General features: G+C 37.5%; 1 protein-coding gene across 1 annotated transcript; it reads left to right on the top strand.

The window, feature by feature from the left end:
- The first annotated feature begins 531 nt into the window (after nucleotides 1-531).
- LOC127790469 (3-isopropylmalate dehydrogenase 2, chloroplastic-like) lies at nucleotides 532-19966 on the top strand. The gene is made up of 11 exons (XM_052319998.1): nucleotides 532-815; nucleotides 1017-1146; nucleotides 1236-1347; nucleotides 15459-15534; nucleotides 15675-15763; nucleotides 16430-16516; nucleotides 18406-18522; nucleotides 18641-18748; nucleotides 18893-18946; nucleotides 19045-19197; nucleotides 19693-19966. The coding sequence occupies exons 1-11, from the start codon at nucleotides 599-601 to the stop codon at nucleotides 19765-19767; spliced, it is 1218 nt and encodes a 405-aa protein (XP_052175958.1). The 5' UTR covers nucleotides 532-598; the 3' UTR covers nucleotides 19768-19966.
- Nucleotides 19967-21083: the final 1117 nt, after the last annotated feature.

Raw genomic sequence — 21083 nt, 5'->3', positions numbered from 1 at the left:
GGGTTAATAGGATTGATTTATCATATTCTCATCGAAAACTTCCCAAACTTCAAAATTAACTCAGTTATATTCTAAATTTTTCAAAATTAACCATAACACTTTTTCGTTACAAACAACATTAACTAAATTATTTACAAAAAAAAAAAAAAAACATCAACTAAATTTAACCTACACCTCTTGAATTTTAGGTATTTGACCTAAACACTCCTAAACTTTAGGTATATGGTCTAACCCTATAAAATTGATTTTTTGCCAAATTAGTCTAACTTTTAAGAAAATTTGAAGATTGATTTGGGAAAAATAAAAGTTTAAAGAGTGTTTGAGCTAAAAAATCAGATCAGAGATATACAATCAATTTATTTTGACACTATTATAAGAAATAGGTATCATGAGTAATTTTTAAAAAGTTTAAAAACTAATTGACTAATTTTAGAATCCGAATGATGCTGAATCAAATAATCGAAATTTAGAAAATGTATTATTAATTTAACCTGTTTGGCGACGGACGTCCAGATATATTTAACTCCTTGTGTTAGTCTACGCAGACCCTCCTTCCAAAGTGCCGCTGCCCGGAGCATTTTCCTTCACTGCGTCATCAATGGCGGCTTCTCTGAAATTCGACCTTAGGCTGTTCAGATCCTCCCAGTTCCATTCCAAATATCTCTCCAAGCGCTACTCTACATCCCTCACCGTCCGCTGCTCCGCTACTTCACAGGCGAGACGCTACTCCATTACTCTGCTTCCCGGCGATGGCATCGGCCCCGAAGTCATCTCCGTGGCCAAGAATGTCCTCAATCTCACTGGTTCTCTCGAAGGTACTTTACTGAACTCCTTATCTGCAAATCCGACCTTGTTTTGCAGCTTCGTTACTGATAAAATGGAGGTGAAGTTTAAGGGAAATTATTGATATAATCCGAATTGTTTGGTTGGCGGAATGTTGGCTTAAATTTTTCTTGCTAAGAAAATCCAGTTATTACGGTTTAGGGTTGAAGTTATTAATTGGCATTGCGTGTTAGGGATTGTATTTGATTTCAAGGAGATGCCTGTGGGCGGGGCTGCCTTGGATTTGACTGGGGTTCCGTTGCCGGAGGAGACCCTTTTGTCTGCAAAACAATCTGATGCAGTTCTTCTTGGCGCAATTGGAGGGTTAAATTGTCTCTCATTACTTTTTCGGCGTAATTATACAATTGTTGTTTGATTCTAATTCTTGTAATGTTTTGTTTTTTGGTATGCAGGTACAAATGGGATAATAATGAAAAACAGTTGAAGCCTGAGACTGGATTACTTCAGCTTCGGGAAGGTCTTAAGGTCTTTGCAAATTTAAGGCCAGCTTCTGTTTTACCGCAGGTAACAAATGCCCTACTAAGTTGTAATTTTGCACAATTTATGCTGTGTTCTAAAAGATATTGGGAGTTAGTGTGGCTAATGACGAATGAATTAAATGAAGATGAGTTGTGAAGTTCATTGGTTCCTACCATTACATGTTTAAAGATGAAACTTAAGCATGAAAATGACATAGGGATTAACTCCAAGTATGCTATGCATTATAATGGTCATGTAGTTGTTTAAATCTTTCAAAACCAACATGTATGTTGTGTTGAGGGTAAATGTTAAACTCCATGCTGAATGGGAGAACAACATAATTGTACTTATCTCTGATCAAGGATAACAGGGTTTAGGCCAAACAAAAATGTTAATTTGGTATATAATAGAATCCCCATTTAGCTATGGTGGTAATCTTCAAGTTTTTATGGCTGAGGCATCAACATGACTCTTCTTCGGATTTTTCGAAGTCCAGTCAAAAATGGTATAATATCTCCGGCAGCTTGATGCTGAAATTTTTTCACCAAATCATGAGTTCTTGCCACTGTGCAGATTAGGGCCTGCTACATGTATAATAATTGTTTAGGTTCCTTTGGATATAACAGCCATATCCTTGCCTTCTTATTCAGTTATTCAATCTGTAAAAACAATCTAAATTTACATAAAAGTTTTCAGGTAGTGAAAGAAATTGTCATTTAAGCGCTAGAACAAATAAAATTGAAAAGTCAGTATGAAATGTTTATATATTTGTGTAATATATTGATTTTCTTTAATTATACATGACCGGATTAATACTTTGCAAGCTTAACTTTCCAAGCTTGGTTATCAATAGCATGTAGGCCCCTACTGTATCAATTCTTATTGAGACGATTGTATTAGATATCTATTTATGATGCTTGTATGTAAACAAGTATATGTATGGATGGGCAATATATAGGCACAAGTGGTTTATAAAACTCTTTCTGTTGTTTTTCTTTGCAATATATGATCCACAAAAGACATTTGTCCTACTCTTTTTACTACACTTTATATATAACCACAGTGAAATAGCGTTGTTGTTAAGGATATATTTACCTGAGGAAGTCTACGATACAACATTCTATCTATCCTTAATTCCACTAGTGGGATTGACTACATCAATCTTGGCTCTTCAATCATTTTTATCTATGATCATATCTTCTGTAGGACAAGTATAATGTTATGCCTAAAACTTCCTTTTTTTTTTTTTTTTTTATTTATGTAAATCCCTATCAAGGCTTTTGATGGGTATTTTCCTCTACCTCTTTTGAAAAAAGTTTATTCTGTTTATTCATTCTCCTCACTAGAGTATTATTGGTCCTCCTCCCACAAGCAGACTCTCTTAATCACTTCCCACACATCTTATTTTCAATAGGAACCACTTCTGCATTATGACAAATAATCTCTTTTCTAATTCTATCCTTTTCTTTATGGCTGCACATGCACTGAAATATTCTCATCTTCATACAACAAAACTAGTTTTATGGCCATTTGATAAAGTTTTCCTTTTAGGTTTAACAAGATTTTATTATCGTGTAAAATTCTAGACGTGTTTCTCTGTTTTAAAATACGTGTCTTAATTTTGTAAGCAACATCCTAAATGATATGCCCATATTTTTGGACAATTTATCTACGATATTTGGTTTGATCTTTTTTTTTTTTTTTTGGTTGGAATGACTTGATCTTCAAGTATCAAATACCATTAACACTTCTGTTTTCCAATTTACTCAACTTGAAGCCTTTGGATTCTAAGGTGTCCATCCATATTTCAAGTTGAGCATTGACACCTTTTTTCCCATCTACTAAATGATATCATTTACAAATAAAATACATAGAGAGACCTCTTATTTTTTGTGTTTAGTGAGTCATTTGTCATTAGGGTAAAAAATAAGGATTCACTGCAGATCCTTGATGTAATTAGAAAATTTTTGTATCTCCTCCAAAGGTTTTAATATATGTTTCTACTCCATAATACATTTCTTTAATAGCCTGCATATAAGAAGTTCAAACTCCTTTCTTCTCTAAAGCCTTTATAAGATTTCACCGAAGACTTTGTCATAAGTTTTTATCTAAATCAAATACAATTGGTTTTGTTTTTTCACTTTTTCATCAGACACCTTAGCGAGTATGTAGCTTCCATTGTTGGCCTACTAGGCATAAAACCAAATTGACTTTTTAAGATACCTTGGTTTCTCATCTTGACCTTTACTTGAGGATGTTTATGACCAGTTATTTTTTTGTTTAATTTTATTTTGAAATTCGTGATGCTTTGGATTATAGCTTGTGTTTTATATATGAGAATCTGGTAGATCACTTGACACCCTCAAGTTTGAGGTTCAATGTTTCTAATGCTTGAAATGACTAGAAATTTATCACATCATCAGTGAGCATAAAACACTCTCTCTTATATTAGCTTCCACTAATTAAGTTCTTCAATTTCTAACCTAGTAAGCACTTGATGGGAACTGAGGGACAAGAAGAAGACAGAAAGGAGAAGAAAAGTAGGGGAAGGAGAGGAAATCTGAAAGAAGATAAAGGTAGAGAGAAAAAAATTGACAAAAACCAAGGAGAGAGAAAGCAGAGAGATGGAGAAAACAAGAAATTATTGTTTTCAGTATCAATCCAAAACATGTACATTACTGTTGATCATTCTCATATTTTTACAGTGAAGAACATAATAATACTAGGTATCAAACTAGAAGAATTCAAATTATAATTAATCTTAATATAATCCTAGTTGGTTTATGATAATAAACTTAATCCTAATTATATTTAGGATTCTTGCTATTATTCTTTTTATCCTAAAATATCTCTTCTTTCATTGGCATCTATCTACCCCTCTTTTAGCATACTCATTGTTCTTGTAGATTACTATAAGTAATATTATAATGATTTATGTTTTTAGGAATGATATTGAGCTTTAATAAAGAATATAAAATTCTGGTTCTTGCATATTTTGAAGATCTAAGGATTCAGTTTGAAAGTCAAGACCTATATTGTTCATCTTGTCCAAGAAACGTTAAAACTGGTTTAAAAGCATTCTAAAAGATGACATTTTCTCCAAATTAGTGAAGGGCTATGGCCCCATGTTTTCTATCAAAAGTTTGAATCAGTTTTAGTTACATTAATCACCTGTTTGTAAATATAAATGTGGACATTTTTCATTGAACAAGTACCATGCGTATAACGAAGTCTTTTTTCATCTGAACTTATAGTTTCAGTTTTCCATTGTGTTAGGTAGCCATGACGTGCAAAAGTGAAGAACTTAAAAATCAAGTAGAACAACTAATAGGACAAAAAGATACAAAAAATAATGATTTTAGTCTAATTCCCCCCCCCCCCCCCCCCCAAACAAAAATATCCTTTATTTGTTTACTTTTACTAAGGTTGCAACGGGTCTGTTATACAATTGGTTATCTGATCCCTATCTCAACTCAAATGGGAAACACTCCCCTATACTTGAGCCATAATCGTATAAAATTTTGCTTTGAAATTTCACATTATTTTTCATTTTTCTATTTGAATTTCATGCCTGCTCCATTTAATTTAAATGGGCTTTGATGACTAAAGTTTGGATTGAGGTGAACTCCGAGGCTTCTTAGGCCTTACGGGGTATTACCGAAGGTTTATGAGGAATTATGCCAAATTGGCTTGGTCGTTGACAGAGTGTCTCCAAAAAGATAACTTCTATTGGGATGAGCTGTCGAAGCAACCATTTCAGTCACTAAAAATGGAGGGTAGGATGGAAAGCTACCATCAGCAGATGGAGGGACGAATGGAAGGATTGCACGTTGGATTCGAGTAAATGAAAACTAAGTTTCAATGGGTACAAAATATAGAAAAGACCATGGCTGTGATGATAGACCAATTTAATGTTATGATGACAAGATGGGATGATCAGGAAAAGGAGAGGAAGGGGAAGCAGAGTGGGGAAAATAAACCTATTGATTCCTCCCTTACCTCGGAGGTCACATCGGATCTTGGAGGGAAGAGTAGGGACGTAGGTAGTGGATCCGATGGATTTTGGAGGCCAGAAATACGAAATATGCAATTGGAGATGCCACTTTTTGAGGGAGAAGATCCAGATGGATGGGCTTTTAGGGCCGAACGTTATTTGCTGTGAATCAGTTGACGGACGCTGAGAAATTGGAATCCGCAGCCCTTTGTTTTGAAGGGGCTGCTCTTTCATGGTTTAAGTGGGAACAAAAGAGAAGAAGGGTGAGGAGTTGGGAGGAACTCATGGGGCTGCTGAGGAATCGATTTCGGTCCACACAAGAAGGCTCGATGGAGGACATATTTCTAGCTCTTCGATAGTGGGGATCCATAAAGGATTACTGTCTCTACTTTGAAACTCTGGCATCACCGATCGAAGACATGCTGGAGGCCATGTTGAAAGGGCATTTCATTAGTGAGCTGAAACCGGACATAAGGGAAGAAATTAGGGTGTGAGCAAATAATGGACTTGGCCCAACAGATTGAGGAACGAAATCATGTTATCCAAGGAAGTAATTTCGGGTCCGCCCTAAATAAAGGTAAGGCCCCTTCAACCTCGATCCCAAATTATCAGAGAATTATGATTCCTCAACCTTCGAATTCTTCCCCAAATTTGCAACGCTCAACCCCGCCATCTCATACTGGCCTCTGGCCGTCGGAAAATTGAACAACCCACCTTTCAAACGGCTTAGTGAAATTGAGTTGCAAGTTAAACATGCGAAAGGTCTCTATTTTTGCTGTGATAAAAAGTACATGATTGGGCACAAATGTAAGAATAAGGAGCTACAGGTGATGGTTGTATATGAAGATGCAAAAATCCTCTTTTTGGGAGAATAATACGTTGTGTTTATTCCCCTGGGAATGCCACAAATACATACACAATGGATCTTAAGAATTCTCCTAGATTTTAGAGATTAGATTCCTACTTTGTAGGACTAGATTACAACAACCTTAAATACAAACAAATCTAATAAAAAATAACTAATAAAAATACGATGTAATAGCAATATAAATCAAGATAAATCATGGAGGATAAATCAACATAAAATGAGCTAAGTAGTTCGGCAACTCCCTCCATCAACTCGGCAGCTCGATCCTCTATCAGCTTGGCCATTAGCTCGGCAGCTTGGCCTAATAGCTTTTGATCTACAAAAAAAAAAAAAGAAGGAAGAAGAGGGAATGATGGGAGAAGAGGAGACAATAGAGAAGTCAGACGAACTGGAGGACACGATTAAGGAGGGTGAAATGGTGGAATTGTTGTTGAACTCCATGGTAGGCCTAACTCCACCATAGACAGTGAAGGTAAAAGGGAAAGTTGGAGGGCTGGATGTGGTAGTCTTAATTGATAGTGGAGCCTCCCACAATTTCATAGTAGCCGAACTTGTGCAGAAATTGAGGCTGTTATGAATGCAAACTCGTGGCTACGACGTGATCAGGGGTTCGAGTATGGAAGTATAGGGAGCTGGAATATGTAGGGGGGTGACTTTGAAGTTGAAAAATGTGGAAATAGTCGAAGATTTCTTGCCGTTAGAATTGGGAAGTTCGGATGTTATTTTTGGAATGAAATGGTTAGCCACCCTTGGGTTGACACAGGTGGATTGGGGATCGTTGGTTATGAAATTTTGAGTGGGGACATTGCTGTTACTTTGCAAGGTGATCATAGTCTCAGCAAGACATTGGTACCCTTAAAGTCGATGATGAAGGTGTTTCATGAAAATGGAGAGGGTGTGCTTTTGGAGTTAGGAAGTCTGACTATTGATCTCATGGAAGTAAGGGTGGAAGTACTCGATGGGTTACAAGAAGTGTTGACAAAATTTAGGGTGGTTTTCGAGGAGCCATGTGGACTTCCCTCTCGCTGGAGGCACGACCACAATATCACATTGCATCCTGTGACTGCTTCGATAAAGTGTGAGACCTTATTGTTACCCACATATTCAGAAAAATGAGATAAAAAGATTGGTTCGGGAGATGTTGGCAATAGAGATAATATGATCCAGTATTAGTCCCTTCTCCAGTCCGGTGTTATTAGTGAAGAAAAAGGACGGAGGCTAGAGGTTCTATGTTGATCACAGATCATTGAACAAGGCAACAATACCGAATAAATTCCCTATTCCAGTAATCGAAGAACTACTGGATGAATTGAATGGGGCAGTCATTTATTCCAACCTGGACTTAAAATCAGGCTATCATCAGATTCGTATTACCCTAGATGATATACCAAAAATTGCATTTCGAACACATGAAGGCCACTATGAGTTTCTAGTGATGCCTTTCGACTTGACTAACGCCCCTACTACTTTTTAAGCCTTTATGAACAACATTTTTAAGGAGCATTTGAGACAGTTCGCCCTGGTATTTTTTTACGACATTTTGGTTTATAGTAAGAGTGTGGTAGAACACAAGGAGCATTTGAGGTGTGTATTAAGGGTCCTAACAAATCATCAGTTGTATGCCAATGTAAAAAAATGCCAATTTGGGCAAAGGGAGATTGAGTATCTGGGACATGTTATTTCATCAGAAGGTGTGGCTGCAGATAGTGCTAAAATAAAGGTTGTTATGGAGTGGCCCAGCCCTCAATCTCTAGCAAACTCCAAGACTTCTTAGGCCTTACAGGGTATTACTGAAGGTTTGTGAGGAATTATGGTAAATTGGCTTAGCTGTTGATAGAGCGTCTCTGACGCAGCGTGTAGCTCGTGTGTGAAAAAACACACCAAAATAAACCCTTGAAAGAGCAAACTTCAATGGCCGAATCTTGGCTTTCAAGAAAACGCAAAAACAAGATTGTTTTGCTAAGAAAACCCAAATAGGTTGTTGAAATTTGATTGAGAAAAACTTGATTACAAACTCTAGATTCTAGGCATATTTATAGTATTTGGCTAATCCAATCCATCTAATATTTGTAAACAAAATCCAACTAGAATCCTAATAGAAATAAATCATAATCAAACATGAAATAGAATCTTAAATCAAGTAGAAACATGAAGTAAAATCCTAAATCAAGTAGAATCCTAAAACATATGAAGTATTAAATTATTGTTCTAGTGCTACTATTCTGGAGTGGTCGGCTCGGCCTTGGTTTGGGTTGGGTTTTTGATTAGTTTCCGCATCATTCACCTTCACTTGAGAAGAATTCGTCCTCGAATTATGATCCGGGTATGATAACTCAACATCTAGAAAATACAAAGAAAGATCAGTAACATTGAATGTTTTGGAAATACCCATATGATTAAGCAAATCCACAACATAAGCATTATCATTGATCTTCTTTGTAATCTTGTAAGGACCATATTTCTTTGGCTTAAGCTTGTTCTGCTTCCCTGCTAGAATTCGTTCATTCTTCAAGAATATCACGACTTCATCTCCAACCGCAAATACCTTGTGCTTCCTATGCTTATCAGCTACTGCCTTGTACTTCTTATTCGCCTTGTGCAACTTTTGTCTGACATCTTCCTGAACTGCTTGAACGTGCTCGGCTAAGTCACTAGCTGCAACACTGAAACCTAGTACCTTTGGCAATTTTACCAAATCCAATGTATGATTAGGAACTTTCATATATACGATAGAGAATGGTGATCTTCCTATTGAGCTATGCACGGCGTTGTTGTAGGCAAATTCCGCTTGAGGTATGACTAGGTCCTATTGTCTTAGCTTGTCTTTGCAAACACTGCTAATCAGATTTCCTAAGGTACGATTCACCATCTCTGTCTGTCTATCAGTCCGGGGATGTGCTGTGTTGCTAAAATTCAAAGATGAATCGAACATTCTCCACAAGATAATCCAGAAGTGACTCAAAAATCTTGTATCACGATCCGAAGTAATAGTTTTAGGGACTCCAAGATGGCGCACTTTCTTCCATGCTAGAAGACGGCAAATGCAGTAGCAAGACAGGAGCGGTACATAATTTCTCTTTTATCAAGACGAAACTTTGCTCTTGTTCTTCACTCCAATGGAACTTTCCTTTCTTTAAACACTCAGTAATTGGAGCCACAATACTACTAAAGTGTTTGATAAACCGCCTATAGAAAGTTGCTAACCCAGGGAAACTTTGCACATCACTGACATTTTTAGGGGTTGGCCACTCTCTAATAGCTCGTACTTTTTTCTCATCTACCTTTATGCCCTCTTTGCTTATAACAAAGCCCAAGAATAACAAGCTCTCACTCATAAAAGTACACTTCTTCAAATTAGCATAAAGTTTGTTTTCTCTCAACACACTCAACATATCCCGAATATGCCCCTCATGCTCATTAATAGACTTATTGTATATCAAAATATCATCAAAATACACCACAACGAATTTACCAATGAAAGGGCGTAATACTTGATTCATTAGTCTCATAAAAGTGCTTGGTGCATTGGTTAGTCCAAAGGGCATGACTAACCACTCAAACAACCCATCTCTCGTCTTGAAAGTTGTCTTCCACTCATCTCCAGGCCGAATTTTGATTTGATGATAACCACTTCTAAGATCAATTTTGGTAAAAATCACAGCCCCATCAAGTTGATCAAGCATGTCGTCGAGCCTAGGAATTGGAAATTTGTACCCAATAGTAATTTTGTTGATGGCTCTACTGTCAACACACATCCTCCAACTCCCATCTTTCTTTGGTGTCAATAATGCTGGCACTGCACATGGACTCATGCTAGTCTGAATGTGCTATTTTCTCAACAATTCCTCTACCTGCTCACGCAAAATCTCATTCTCCCTAGGACTCATCCTGTAGTGTGGTAAGTTAGGCAAGCTAGCACTAGGAACCAAGTTAATGTGGTGTTGAATATCCCTCATAGGAGGTAGCTCATTAGGCAACTCCTCAGGAACCACATCATGAAATTCCTCCAACAATCCCTGCACCTCCACTGGAATTTGATTTACCTTCAGTGACTCACTCACGCTCTCTCCCTTGATAACCAATAAGTGAACCTCTCGAGTATCCTTATACTCCCTCACAAACTCAGTGTGCTTATGTGTAATGGTAAGAAAATTTTGCCCCTCCACTTTAGAAGTTTTGGTTTGGTTCTTTTCCACTATGGGTAACAAAGTATAACGCACACCTTCTTTCTCAAGCTGATATGTGTTCTTCCTACTCGAGTGCTTAGCATCCACATCAAATTGCCAAGGCCTCCCAAATAAAATATGGCAAGTATCCATATCAACAATATCACAATAGACTTTGTATCGTCGGAGTACTTACCAATAGAGAAAGGCACCCTGCAGCGTTCATCCACATGTATGCCACTAACTTCTTTGATCCATCCAATCATGTAAGGGCTTGGATGTTTTTTAGGAGTTAACTGCATCTTTGCCACCACGTCTCTTCCTATGATGTTCTCCTAACTTCCACTATCAATAATCAACTCAAAGATTTTTCCTTTCACTGTACACCTCGTGCGAAAAAGTTTATGTCGTTGAGTAATATCTTCATTCTTTTGAGATAGTATTAACTTCCTCACTACACAGGTATATTCCCCATGTCCATAAGCTTCTTCGTCATCCTCCCCATCAGGCCCGCAATATACTTCCTCTTCAGCAACATCTTCCTCCTCCCTTTCTACAATGTTAACTGTTTTCCTCCTTGGGCAATGACTAGATCGATGCCCAACCTCATTGCACTTGAAACATTTTAAAAGAATAGGCTTTGCATAAGGATTAGGGGATTTTGGAAGATTAAAAGTAGTACCTCGAATGTTTCCCCCTGTTGTAGCCTTATTAGGGTTGACTGTATGGGGTGGATTAGAGGGTTGCGCTCCTTAAACCAACTTGCCTTTATCAAAATCTGCTTGTTTATTTTCATTCCCACTATACCGACGATAGTTGTCATTACGAGCTCTCTCACTTAACTCAGCCTTTAAAGCTAAGTTCATTGCTTCTTGCACACTCAGAACCATTTGAACCCCAATTTTATCACGAATAGCAGGCTTCAATCCTTTCGAGTAACGAGCTGCTTGTTGATTGTCACTTTCTGACAAATGGTTTCTCTTCGCCAATCGCAGAAACTCAGAGGTATATTCATTCACACTCTTCATTTCCTGTGCACATCTTTGATAAGCTTCAAACATATATTGTTCATAGTCAGGGGGTAAAAACTACCTCTTAACAGCTGCTTCATTCGTCTCCATGTCTGAACTGGCTGTCGGCCTTCCCTCAATCTCATCTCTCTTAATTGCTCCCACCAAACAGATGCACCGCCCTTCAATCTGTAAGCCACTAACTTTACTTTTCGTTCATCTGGGATCTCCATGTATTCGAAAAAACGGTCAACCTCAGTGATCCAATCCAAGAACCCATCAATATCAAGATCTCCACTAAAGGTAGGAATATCAACTTTTAGTTTATACTCATTGCCCCAGTGATTGTGCTGATGCGCATTCCTCCTAACCCCTCTACCACCAGGGTTAGCTATTATTCAACCAAAATCATCCTCTTCATTGCTATCTTCAATCACTGGTCTTCTAGGATTAACAAGGACATGATTAATGGGTGGTCTTCCCGCTCCGGCTTGATTCACCCCATTATTCAGGTTCCTGTCATCATCAACTCGTAGTAAGGTGCCCAATTGGTTGCTAATTTACTCCAATCGCTGCTGGATAGTACAAGTTACTTCTCGCTGTTCTTCAATTGCTCTCCAAACTGCGGACAACCCCTGATCACCGTCACGAGGCTGGTTGCTACTGTTACCTTCAAGATTGGCCATTTGACTGGTTGATTAACTGCTCTGATACCACTTGACGCAACGTGTAGTGCGTATGTGAAAAAACACACCAAAATAAACCCTTGAAAGAGCAAACTTCAATGGCCGAAGCTTGGCTTTCAAGAAGATGCAAAAACAAGACTATTTTGCTAAGAAAACCCAAATAGGTTGCTGAAATTTGATTGAGAAAAATTTGATTACAAACTCTAGATCCTAGGCATATTTATAGTATTTGATTAATCCAAATCTATCTAATATTTGTAAACAAAATCTAACTAGAATCCTAATAGAAATAAATGCTAATCAAATATGAAATAAAATCCTAAATCAAGTAGAAACATGAAGTAGAATCCTAAAACATATGAAGTATTAAAATATTATTTTAGTGTTACTATTCTGGCGTGGTCGGCTCAGCCTTGGCTTGGGTCAGGTCTTGATTAGTGTCCGCATCAGTCTCTAAAAAGATAACTTCTACTGGAATGAGCTATTAGAACAAGCATTTCAGTCACCAAAAAAGGCTATGATAGATTTGCCAGTGTTAGTCTTACATAACTTCTCAAAAGAGTTCATTGTGGAGACGGATGCTTTAGGCCATGGGTTAAGGGGTAGTTTTGATGTAAGAGCAGCTACCACTTACCTTTTTTAGTCACGCCCTAAATCCAATTGGTCGGAATAAATCATTGTACGAGAGAGTATTGATGGCAATTGTATTCACAGTGAAGAAGTGGAGGCATTATCTTTTGGGGTGAAAATTCATCATTCGAATTGATCAGCGAAGCCTTAAATTTTTGGAGCAGAGGTTGGTCAGCTCGGAATGTCAGAAATGGGTGGTGAAGTTGGTGGGGTACGATTTTGAGATTCAATATCGCCTAGGTTTGGAGAACCGTGCAGCTGATGCACTCTCATGCCTCCACTCCCTTGTCACGCTAATGGCACTTATCATTCCTCAAGTCTTATAGTTGGATCATCTGAAAAAGGAGGTAGAGGAAAATAGTAAACTCCAGTTGATCATTAAAGAGGTACAATCTGATCCTTCCAGTAAACAAGATTTTGCGTTGGTGGATGGTCATTTGTTGTTCAAAGGGAAGTTGTATCTTCCCAAAGGCTCAACTTTAATTCCCCTTATGCTAAAGGCGGGTCATGATGGGAAAATTGGGAGCCATTTTGGCTTCCTCAAGACATATAAACAAATCTCTATCAATGTATATTGTGTTGGGATGAAGCGAGACATTCATCAGTATGTTTGCCAATGTTCAGTGTGCAAGCAAAATAAATATGTGGCACTTTCTCCTGGTGGTCTGCTACAGCCACTCCCTATTCCTCATCGAGTTTGGGAGGATGTGTCGATGGATTTTGTCGAGGGGCTGCCAAAATCAGCAGAAATAGATTCGATTTTGGTTGTTGTGGATCAGCTAAGCAAGTATGGACATTTTATTGCTTTGAAACATCCATTTTCATCAGCCAGTATAGCAGAGGTTTTTATGAAAGAAATTATCCGGTTACATGGTATTCCAAACTCTATCGTTTCCAATAGAGACAAAATCTTTGTCAGCCATTTCTAGGAAGAACTTTTCTAGTTGCAAGGCACTAAGTTTGAGTAGAAGCACATCCTACCACCCTCAATTCAATGACCAAATAGAGGTACTTAACAGAACATTGGAGACGTACCTCAGATGATTTTCCTCCAATCCAAAGGCGTGGTTCAATTGGCTTCCCTGGGCTGAATGCTGGTATAATACTTCTTATCATGTCTCTTCTAAATTAACTTCGTTTCAAATAGTTTATGGGCGTGAACCTCCCCCATTCCTGAGATTTGAGAAGGGAACAACGGCCGTCTCGGTGTTGGAACAACAGTTGTTAGAACGTGATTCAATTTTGGAGGAGTTGAAAGCCTAGTTGTTGCGGGTGCAGGCGAAAATGAAAGATATAGCAGATAAAAAGAGGCGAGACATCCATTTTGAGGTTGGCGAATTGGTTTATGTGAAAATCTGCCCCTATAGGCAAAAGACATTGGCTTCTAGGCCAAATGAAAAGCTGTCACCAAAGTTTTATGGACCCTTCACAATGGAGAAAAGGATTGGGAAGGTGGCATACAAGCTGTCTCTACCACCTTCTTGTGCAATTCATTCCGTATTTCACATCTCCCAGCTCCAAAAGGCTGAAGGAGCATTGCAGGAGGCTATCAAAATCCCTGACTTGTTAACTGCAAAGCTGGAGATGATGGTAGAACCAGAATTTCTATTGGGGGTAAGGCCAGGCATGGGAAAAAACTTGAGGGGCATTGATGTTCTTATCCAATGGAAGGGGTTGCGACCCCTTGAGGCCACTTGGGAATCGTACAATCAGATATTGCCTCAATTTCTTGAGTTTCACCTTGAGGACAAGGTGAATCTCATGCGCGGGAGTAATGATAGGATCCCACTTCAGCATATTTACAAGAGGCGTAACAAATTAACATCAACAAATTCAGGGGCAGAAGAGGAAATGAGAGCTAGGACTGTGGGACCACAGAATGAAGAGGGAAAGCGATATCAGCTCAAGCTTTAACAGATTCTGTCATACCTACATCTAGCACTATATAAGGAAGGAAGCAGAGAAGACACAGCAGGCAAAAATTCAGGAATATTGTTGGGAGAGAAAGGGCCCTCTCGAATTGGCCATTACCTTGTTTCTTTTTGTTATTCATTCAATCAATTGTAATTGAGTCATTCTGCGTACAATCTGAATTTTAGGATCTTATCAGACACTAATAGGATTATAAGAAATTTTAATCATATAGAAACGGATTATTGTAGTTTTATTAATAAAATTTTGAAAATAAATTTAAATCAACATTTTATTGGGTAAGGATTCAAGAAACATGCCATATACAAACCTGACCTTGACCTGCATTGCATTTTACTCAAATTTCCATACATGTTCATATTCTACAGTGCACTCCTATAATCATCTTATTAGGGATGTGTCAGGGCAGGAATGTCCCAGTCATATTGTCATCCTTACTTTTCTTAGGTGTAGATGCAGTTGAACTTTGACCTTATCTTAAATGTAGCTTTGACGTAATATCAGTATATGTTGAATTGTTTACAACTAAAGATGTGTATTTATCGTTGCAAGGCCACATATGGCGAGTTCACTTCTTGAATTTGCAATTGGTTGTCAATATTTGCATCTGCTTCTCAATTTTTGCATAGATGGCATGAATTTTTATAGAGAAACTTGCATAATAGTTGCCATTGAAGAATCCTGTTGTACAAAATGTTTCCTTGAATCAATTTAAATGTTGGAAATGTCTTTCTTAGAATAACAGCTTACATGTGTTAGTGTCATGTTTTGTTACTTTTTACTGTAGCACTTCTTGCTTTGCTAGAATTTTGTAAAATATAGTAGATGCTGGCACTTGTGGGATGCTTATTCTGTGTTTGACTGATCCAGTTAATTGATGCTTCAACTTTGAAGAAAGAGGTTGCTGAAGGTGTTGACCTCATGGTCATAAGGGAGCTTACAGGAGGTCAGTACACTTAAGGGTTTCAGCCGAGGTTATTTGCAGTGAAATTTCTGCAGCTCTACTTTTATGCTTTTCTTTTGTTAATTTTTATTTTTTCTTTTGGGATTGTGATGCTACTTTTTTCTTCCTTGTCTTAATAATAGGTATTTATTTTGGAAAACCAAGGGGTTTTGACACAAATAAGAACGGTGAGGAGATTGGTTTCAACACTGAGGTCTATGCCACCTATGAGGTAGTTATCTGATGCAATGTGCAAAAGTTCGTGAGTGCCAGAAGTTTACTTGTGTGCCCCTCCAACACTACCCCAGAAATTAACCCATGATACAAGATCTGCATAACTAGTTATAATCTTATTCTTCCATGTGTCTTAAATGTGATAAGTTTTCTGAGTCATGATTTAGTAGGACAGGTAAAACTGACTCTGGATGTGCTGTGTTTGGAGTTGTGTTGGATAGATAATTTATGACTGGAAGTAGCATGTCAATAGTGCTTGTAATGAAAATTTCTTTTATGTTGGATGGGATTTCATTACTTTTTTTTTCCCCATGTATGTCATAGATGGACAGAAGTAAGACAAAATGGATATTTGAAAAAGAAATTCTTTTGTCCTCTGAAAGGGAAAATACCATCTCTTCTATCCTGTGAATTCTACCTGGTTTCATGTTCTCAAAGATTTTAGATCTGGTGACTCAATGGTAAATATTGTAGTGGATATATAGTTGACACTGTATCATAGAAAGAAAATCCCAAGTGCACATAGTCAATCTTCATTTGATATAGATTTTTGGTTAGTTGCAGCAGCAGTGCCTTAAAAAGCTTTTTTCTCTGTCATCATCTATATCTTGTTTATGCTGATTCTGCATAACATACTGTTTGAAGTGAAAATCTTTCTTGATAGATTGATCGTATTGCTCACATTGCATTTGAGGCTGCTCGGAAGCGGCGTGGAAAACTCTGTTCTGTTGATAAAGCGAACGTGTTGGAGGTAGCTTCACAGCTGTAAATTTGTAATTGAGGGTGTTATGTTTAATTCACTTTGGTTTCGGTATTGTTTACATCAGAAAAGAAACAAAATTAAGTAATTATTTTCTGACTCAAGCTGAAAATTTGTAATATAAATAAAAGATATTCCTAGAGTCCAGACTTTGAAAACTTACTTTAGTTGGTGAGCTTCTGTTAATGTGATCAAGAACTTACCTTTGTTTCAACTTGAAGATGATGTGACCTTTTTGCAATTTGCCATTATATTTCCTCATCTTTTGAGTGGAATTGGTGATTGTGAGGAGAGTTGATAATGCAGGTGCAGTTGGGAAGTAGGGAAATCCTTCCAACCTATAGAAGGTTGTGTTAAAGAAAATCACCATTTTCTTAGATTTGGCTTCTGTTTGTGCTGTTTTTGTTGAAAGAATCTTGTCTCTTCTTCTTCTTCTTCTTTTTTTTCCCCTCTAAAGGGAAATTTGGTTTTCATGTACTAAGCCCTCATCAGAGAGAAGCAAGGAGCTCTAAAAGATAGCGGTATAACAATTTTAGCTCATCTATGAGAATACCATTTATAATCCTTCAAATAACATGTAGTTAGTATGTCTACAGGCACGGGTCTACCTTTTTATTACTCAGGGATGCTTAATATCTTTGAGACATTAACAAATGACAAGTGGCTAACTGACCCTGGTTTTCTTGGAACCTATTTCTATGAGTTTCTCAAAGTAGATAAAATGGAGCCGTTGCACTCTGTCTATGATCCATTGTTTTATACTGGTTTAGCTTTGCATTAAAGAATCAAAGTCTCTCCTTACCTCCCTCTCAGCATCCAGTCAAACCAAAAGTCCTCAAGGAGAGCAGGTGAGCTCCTTGACAATACTATTGGCTCCATTGCTTCTGCACATCTCTATGGGGGAGAGGACATTCCTAGGCTTCTTCCCTTCTACTAGGTTGTCAGAGTGGTCACGTAATTGGAGATTCTGGTGGTCATGGTTGTGAGTTTTGGGTTGATAGCCCTGCAGAGCAGATCTCAAGAACTTAGAATAGCTCAAGGCAGGCAGGCTCAGGCTAGTGGGGAACTTGGATGAAGATTTTCATTTGCTTGGCAAAGGTGATGCAACCCTTAATTGTAGTGTGCACAATAGAAGAGCACTTGGGCATAGAGTCTATAGGCTTAGAGAAAGTAGTTGAATGAATGTTTGAAAGAGCTTTCAACAGGAAATTTCCATTAGTAGGAGAGGCAGAGATGCTGCAAGGAACTTTGTAGTGCTGGCTGATTAGTGGGCCATAGTGTGGCATCATCTGTAGTACTGTCATTCACAATTAAGTTGGGGGATAATTATGGAGACTGCATTTGGTCCTTGTGTCATATCACAAGATTGGATTGTGGAGCCAAACATTGGTGCCGTGGTGATATTTAAATGGGCATGATGAGGTATGCCATTTGGCTAGAGGGAAACATTTATGCACAGGTACCATCCAGTCTGTGACTCTGTGGTACTGACCAATCTACAGGGACGCTTGAGAGAATAGTATAATCCCTCTATGGAGACATAATCCCTGTGTGGAGCATAGAAATGCCTTTTATGGTGTTTCTATGCTCTTATTTGTATTTCTAAATATTAGATGTTACTTATTTCGACGTGCAATACCATATTCTCAGAATAATTTTGCCAAATACACACTAGATTTTTGTCCTTATAAAGAAGGGGGGAGACATGAGTTTTTGACTGCGCAAAATGCAACTGCATAATCCTATTTGTGCATTAATGATAATGTTCTTCAACTCTGCTTCTTTGGAATGTTTCACCTTACCATGAAGGTAAATGCAAAAGGCCAAATTTTAAAGTACATTGCCTTCTTGAAGTTCTTTACTTTTGTGATATTGACCAGGCATCAATGCTTTGGAGGAAAAGAGTGACAGCAATAGCCTCAGAGTACCCTGATGTTGAACTCTCTCACATGTATGTTGACAATGCTGCAATGCAGCTTGTTCGTAATCCAAAACAGGTTTGGCTTGTCTCTAGAAAAAAATTGTCCACAAGTTCTTCCCTCTATTTGTGGCTAATCACCAGCCCTGCAAAAAGTTTTTTGAGGCCTTATCTCCCTAAACTAAAAAATATTGCAGTTTGACACAATCGTGACAAACAACATATTTGGTGACATTTTATCAGACGAGGCTTCAATGATTACAGGAAGTATTGGCATGCTTCCATCTGCTAGTCTCAGCAAATCGGTATTGGAAATTTGTTTTCTGGATATTAGTTCTGGACGTTTGTCTCAAATGAATTCTTTGTGGAATTAGTCTTTTTGTCTTATTGGGACTTGTCATGTAGTTGAGTGATTGATTATTCTTTCCTGGTAAATTATTCATGTGAAGGGACCTGGACTGTTCGAGCCCATACATGGTTCTGCACCTGACATTGCTGGACAGGTTAATTCCTGATAGTTCCTGTTCTCTTCCTCTCAATTAGTGTGGCATTGTTGTTTATATATGTAAATACTTATAGAGCACATGGATCTGATGACCAGGATAAAGCAAACCCTTTAGCAACAGTTCTTAGTGCTGCTATGCTTTTGAGGTATGGTTTAGGAGAAGAGAAGGCTGCTCAGAGAATTGAGGCAGCAGTCTTGGATACTCTGGATAGGGGCTTCCGAACTGGTGACATATACTCAGGAGGAGAAGTACGTAGATTTTCTACATTTTTCTACATTAAATTTTCCTCATTTCCCTCTGGACTCTTTACTTGCCAAAGGTTTTTGGCCTTGATCTTGTTCAAGCCCCCATCACGCTACAACAAAAGATGCCTGGTGGTGTTATAACTTTGTTATTGAGGTGATTGATAAAGACCGTAAAACTTAATATTGAACAGTTGAACTTGAACAGAACAGTTGGGAGGTTCTATTTTTCTTTACTATTCGAGCATGACTTATTGATGATGGGGTGTCGGGTTGCTGTGAACCATATGACACCTTGATTGGTCCATTTGCTTGCCTTTTTGCATAAAGTTTCTTTTTTTAACCAGTAGAAGATAAAGCGCCATTTTTATTCCCCTCTGCTATAGTTTCATTTGAGTTTTTTCATCATCAAGACTTTGATGTTGCAGGGCAGTTCTTCATGCTCGCTGGTTATTGATTTGTTACTTCATTTGCTTTTCTTTTTTTTTTTTTTTTTATCAGAAACTGGTGGGATGCAAGGAGATGGGCTATGAGGTGGTGAAGTCGATAGATCCTAAAATTGCTGCTCCAGTATGAGTAACAAGAGAAGAAGATGATCCTTTAGCAAAAAAAAAAAAATTTGCCGATTTTGTACTTAGGATGAGTAAAATTGTTCTCCAAACTGTTGTATTTGCCGCATATGAATTTGATGATGACGTTAGGAAGGGGATGTTGACTGACTGTTGTTGTGTTAAAGTGGTGGTTGCAATAATATTTCTAATTTATTGGGAATAAAGTGGATCTTGTCTTATTGTGGGAATGTTAGATATCCCAATAGTTAAAGCGTGCAGTGGCAGGGATGAAAGGAGGGTTGATTTCTTACACAGCTTTTAACTGTTACTGCTACTTTTCCCCTTTTTAATAAAATTCCTTTTGTAATTTAAATTCAGGACAGGACCTATTAGATTTAAAGGAATTTTACCCTTATTATCATGACATAGTCACTTATTCCATGCCACTCTAATTGCTACAAGAATGTAATTTTTTAAGGGATAATAATTGAAGTGTTAACCAAATACCTATGACTGGGATTGATTCACCGTTTCACCCACTTTTATGCACCTTACCTTTTTAGACATCAGTACACTCTATCAGTGTATTGACCTTTTTTAAAAGTAGTTTATTTTAGGAGTTTACATAGTTTCCAGTATAAAAGTAAGTAAAAGAATTAATTTGACTTTCAAAATGAAATATATGGGCTAATTTGCCACCCTACCTTTTTTATATATAACATATTAAAAAGTACATTAGACACCACATTGACTCCACTTATGTGATTAACATGCCCTTAGTTTAAAAATAGGACTTAGTTGGCTCTTTTGAAATTAGAAAGAGCAATTATAGAGGTCATTTGACACTTGGCCCATAAAATAAATTTACCTGCCTTTGTGCTTGTGCATGTGCATAGTATTACTTATTTAAAGGAAAATGGCTTATTTCTACAAATTATCAAGTTCAAGATAATTATAATAAACATTAATCACTCTTGATAATTTGCATAATTACATGGATTTTTCTTCTAATTGAAAATTAAAAAAGAAAAAAAAAAACTTCCTATGTCTTTAAAAATCAAGGTAAAATTATTATTTTACCCCAAAATTTTTCTCTCATCTCTCTATTATTTCAATAAAATTCAAAAATGGAAACTAATTACCATTGGTTAGCCACCAATGGTCATTGCATCGATGGGTGAACCAGAATGATGTTAGGGATTTAAATCGAATACTGAAATTTGTTGGGGTTCTAGGGATAAAGAAATAGAGAAAATAGGAAGAAATACAAAAAAATAGATGAAGATGATTGGGTTCTTGTGTACAAAAAAATGAGGGGGAGAAAGAGAGGGGAGGGGGGAT

The sequence above is a fragment of the Diospyros lotus genome, chromosome 14 (genome assembly GCF_014633365.1).
Source record: "Diospyros lotus cultivar Yz01 chromosome 14, ASM1463336v1, whole genome shotgun sequence".
In the NCBI taxonomy this organism is placed as follows: Eukaryota; Viridiplantae; Streptophyta; class Magnoliopsida; order Ericales; family Ebenaceae; genus Diospyros; species Diospyros lotus.
Note: the sequence above shows the minus strand (reverse complement) of the source record. Positions and strands in the feature narration are given on the sequence as shown.

What these genes read in the sequence shown, in the direction of transcription:
- LOC127790469 (XM_052319998.1), top strand. Translation starts at nt 599, where the DNA reads ATGGCGGCTTCTCTGAAATTCGACCTTAGGCTGTTCAGATCCTCCCAG. An exon ending in TCTCACTGGTTCTCTCGAAG is followed by an intron (nt 816 to 1,016) that starts GTACTTTACTGA and finishes ATTGCGTGTTAG; the next exon opens with GGATTGTATTTGATTTCAAG. An exon ending in CACCTGACATTGCTGGACAG is followed by an intron (nt 18,947 to 19,044) that starts GTTAATTCCTGA and finishes TCTGATGACCAG; the next exon opens with GATAAAGCAAACCCTTTAGC.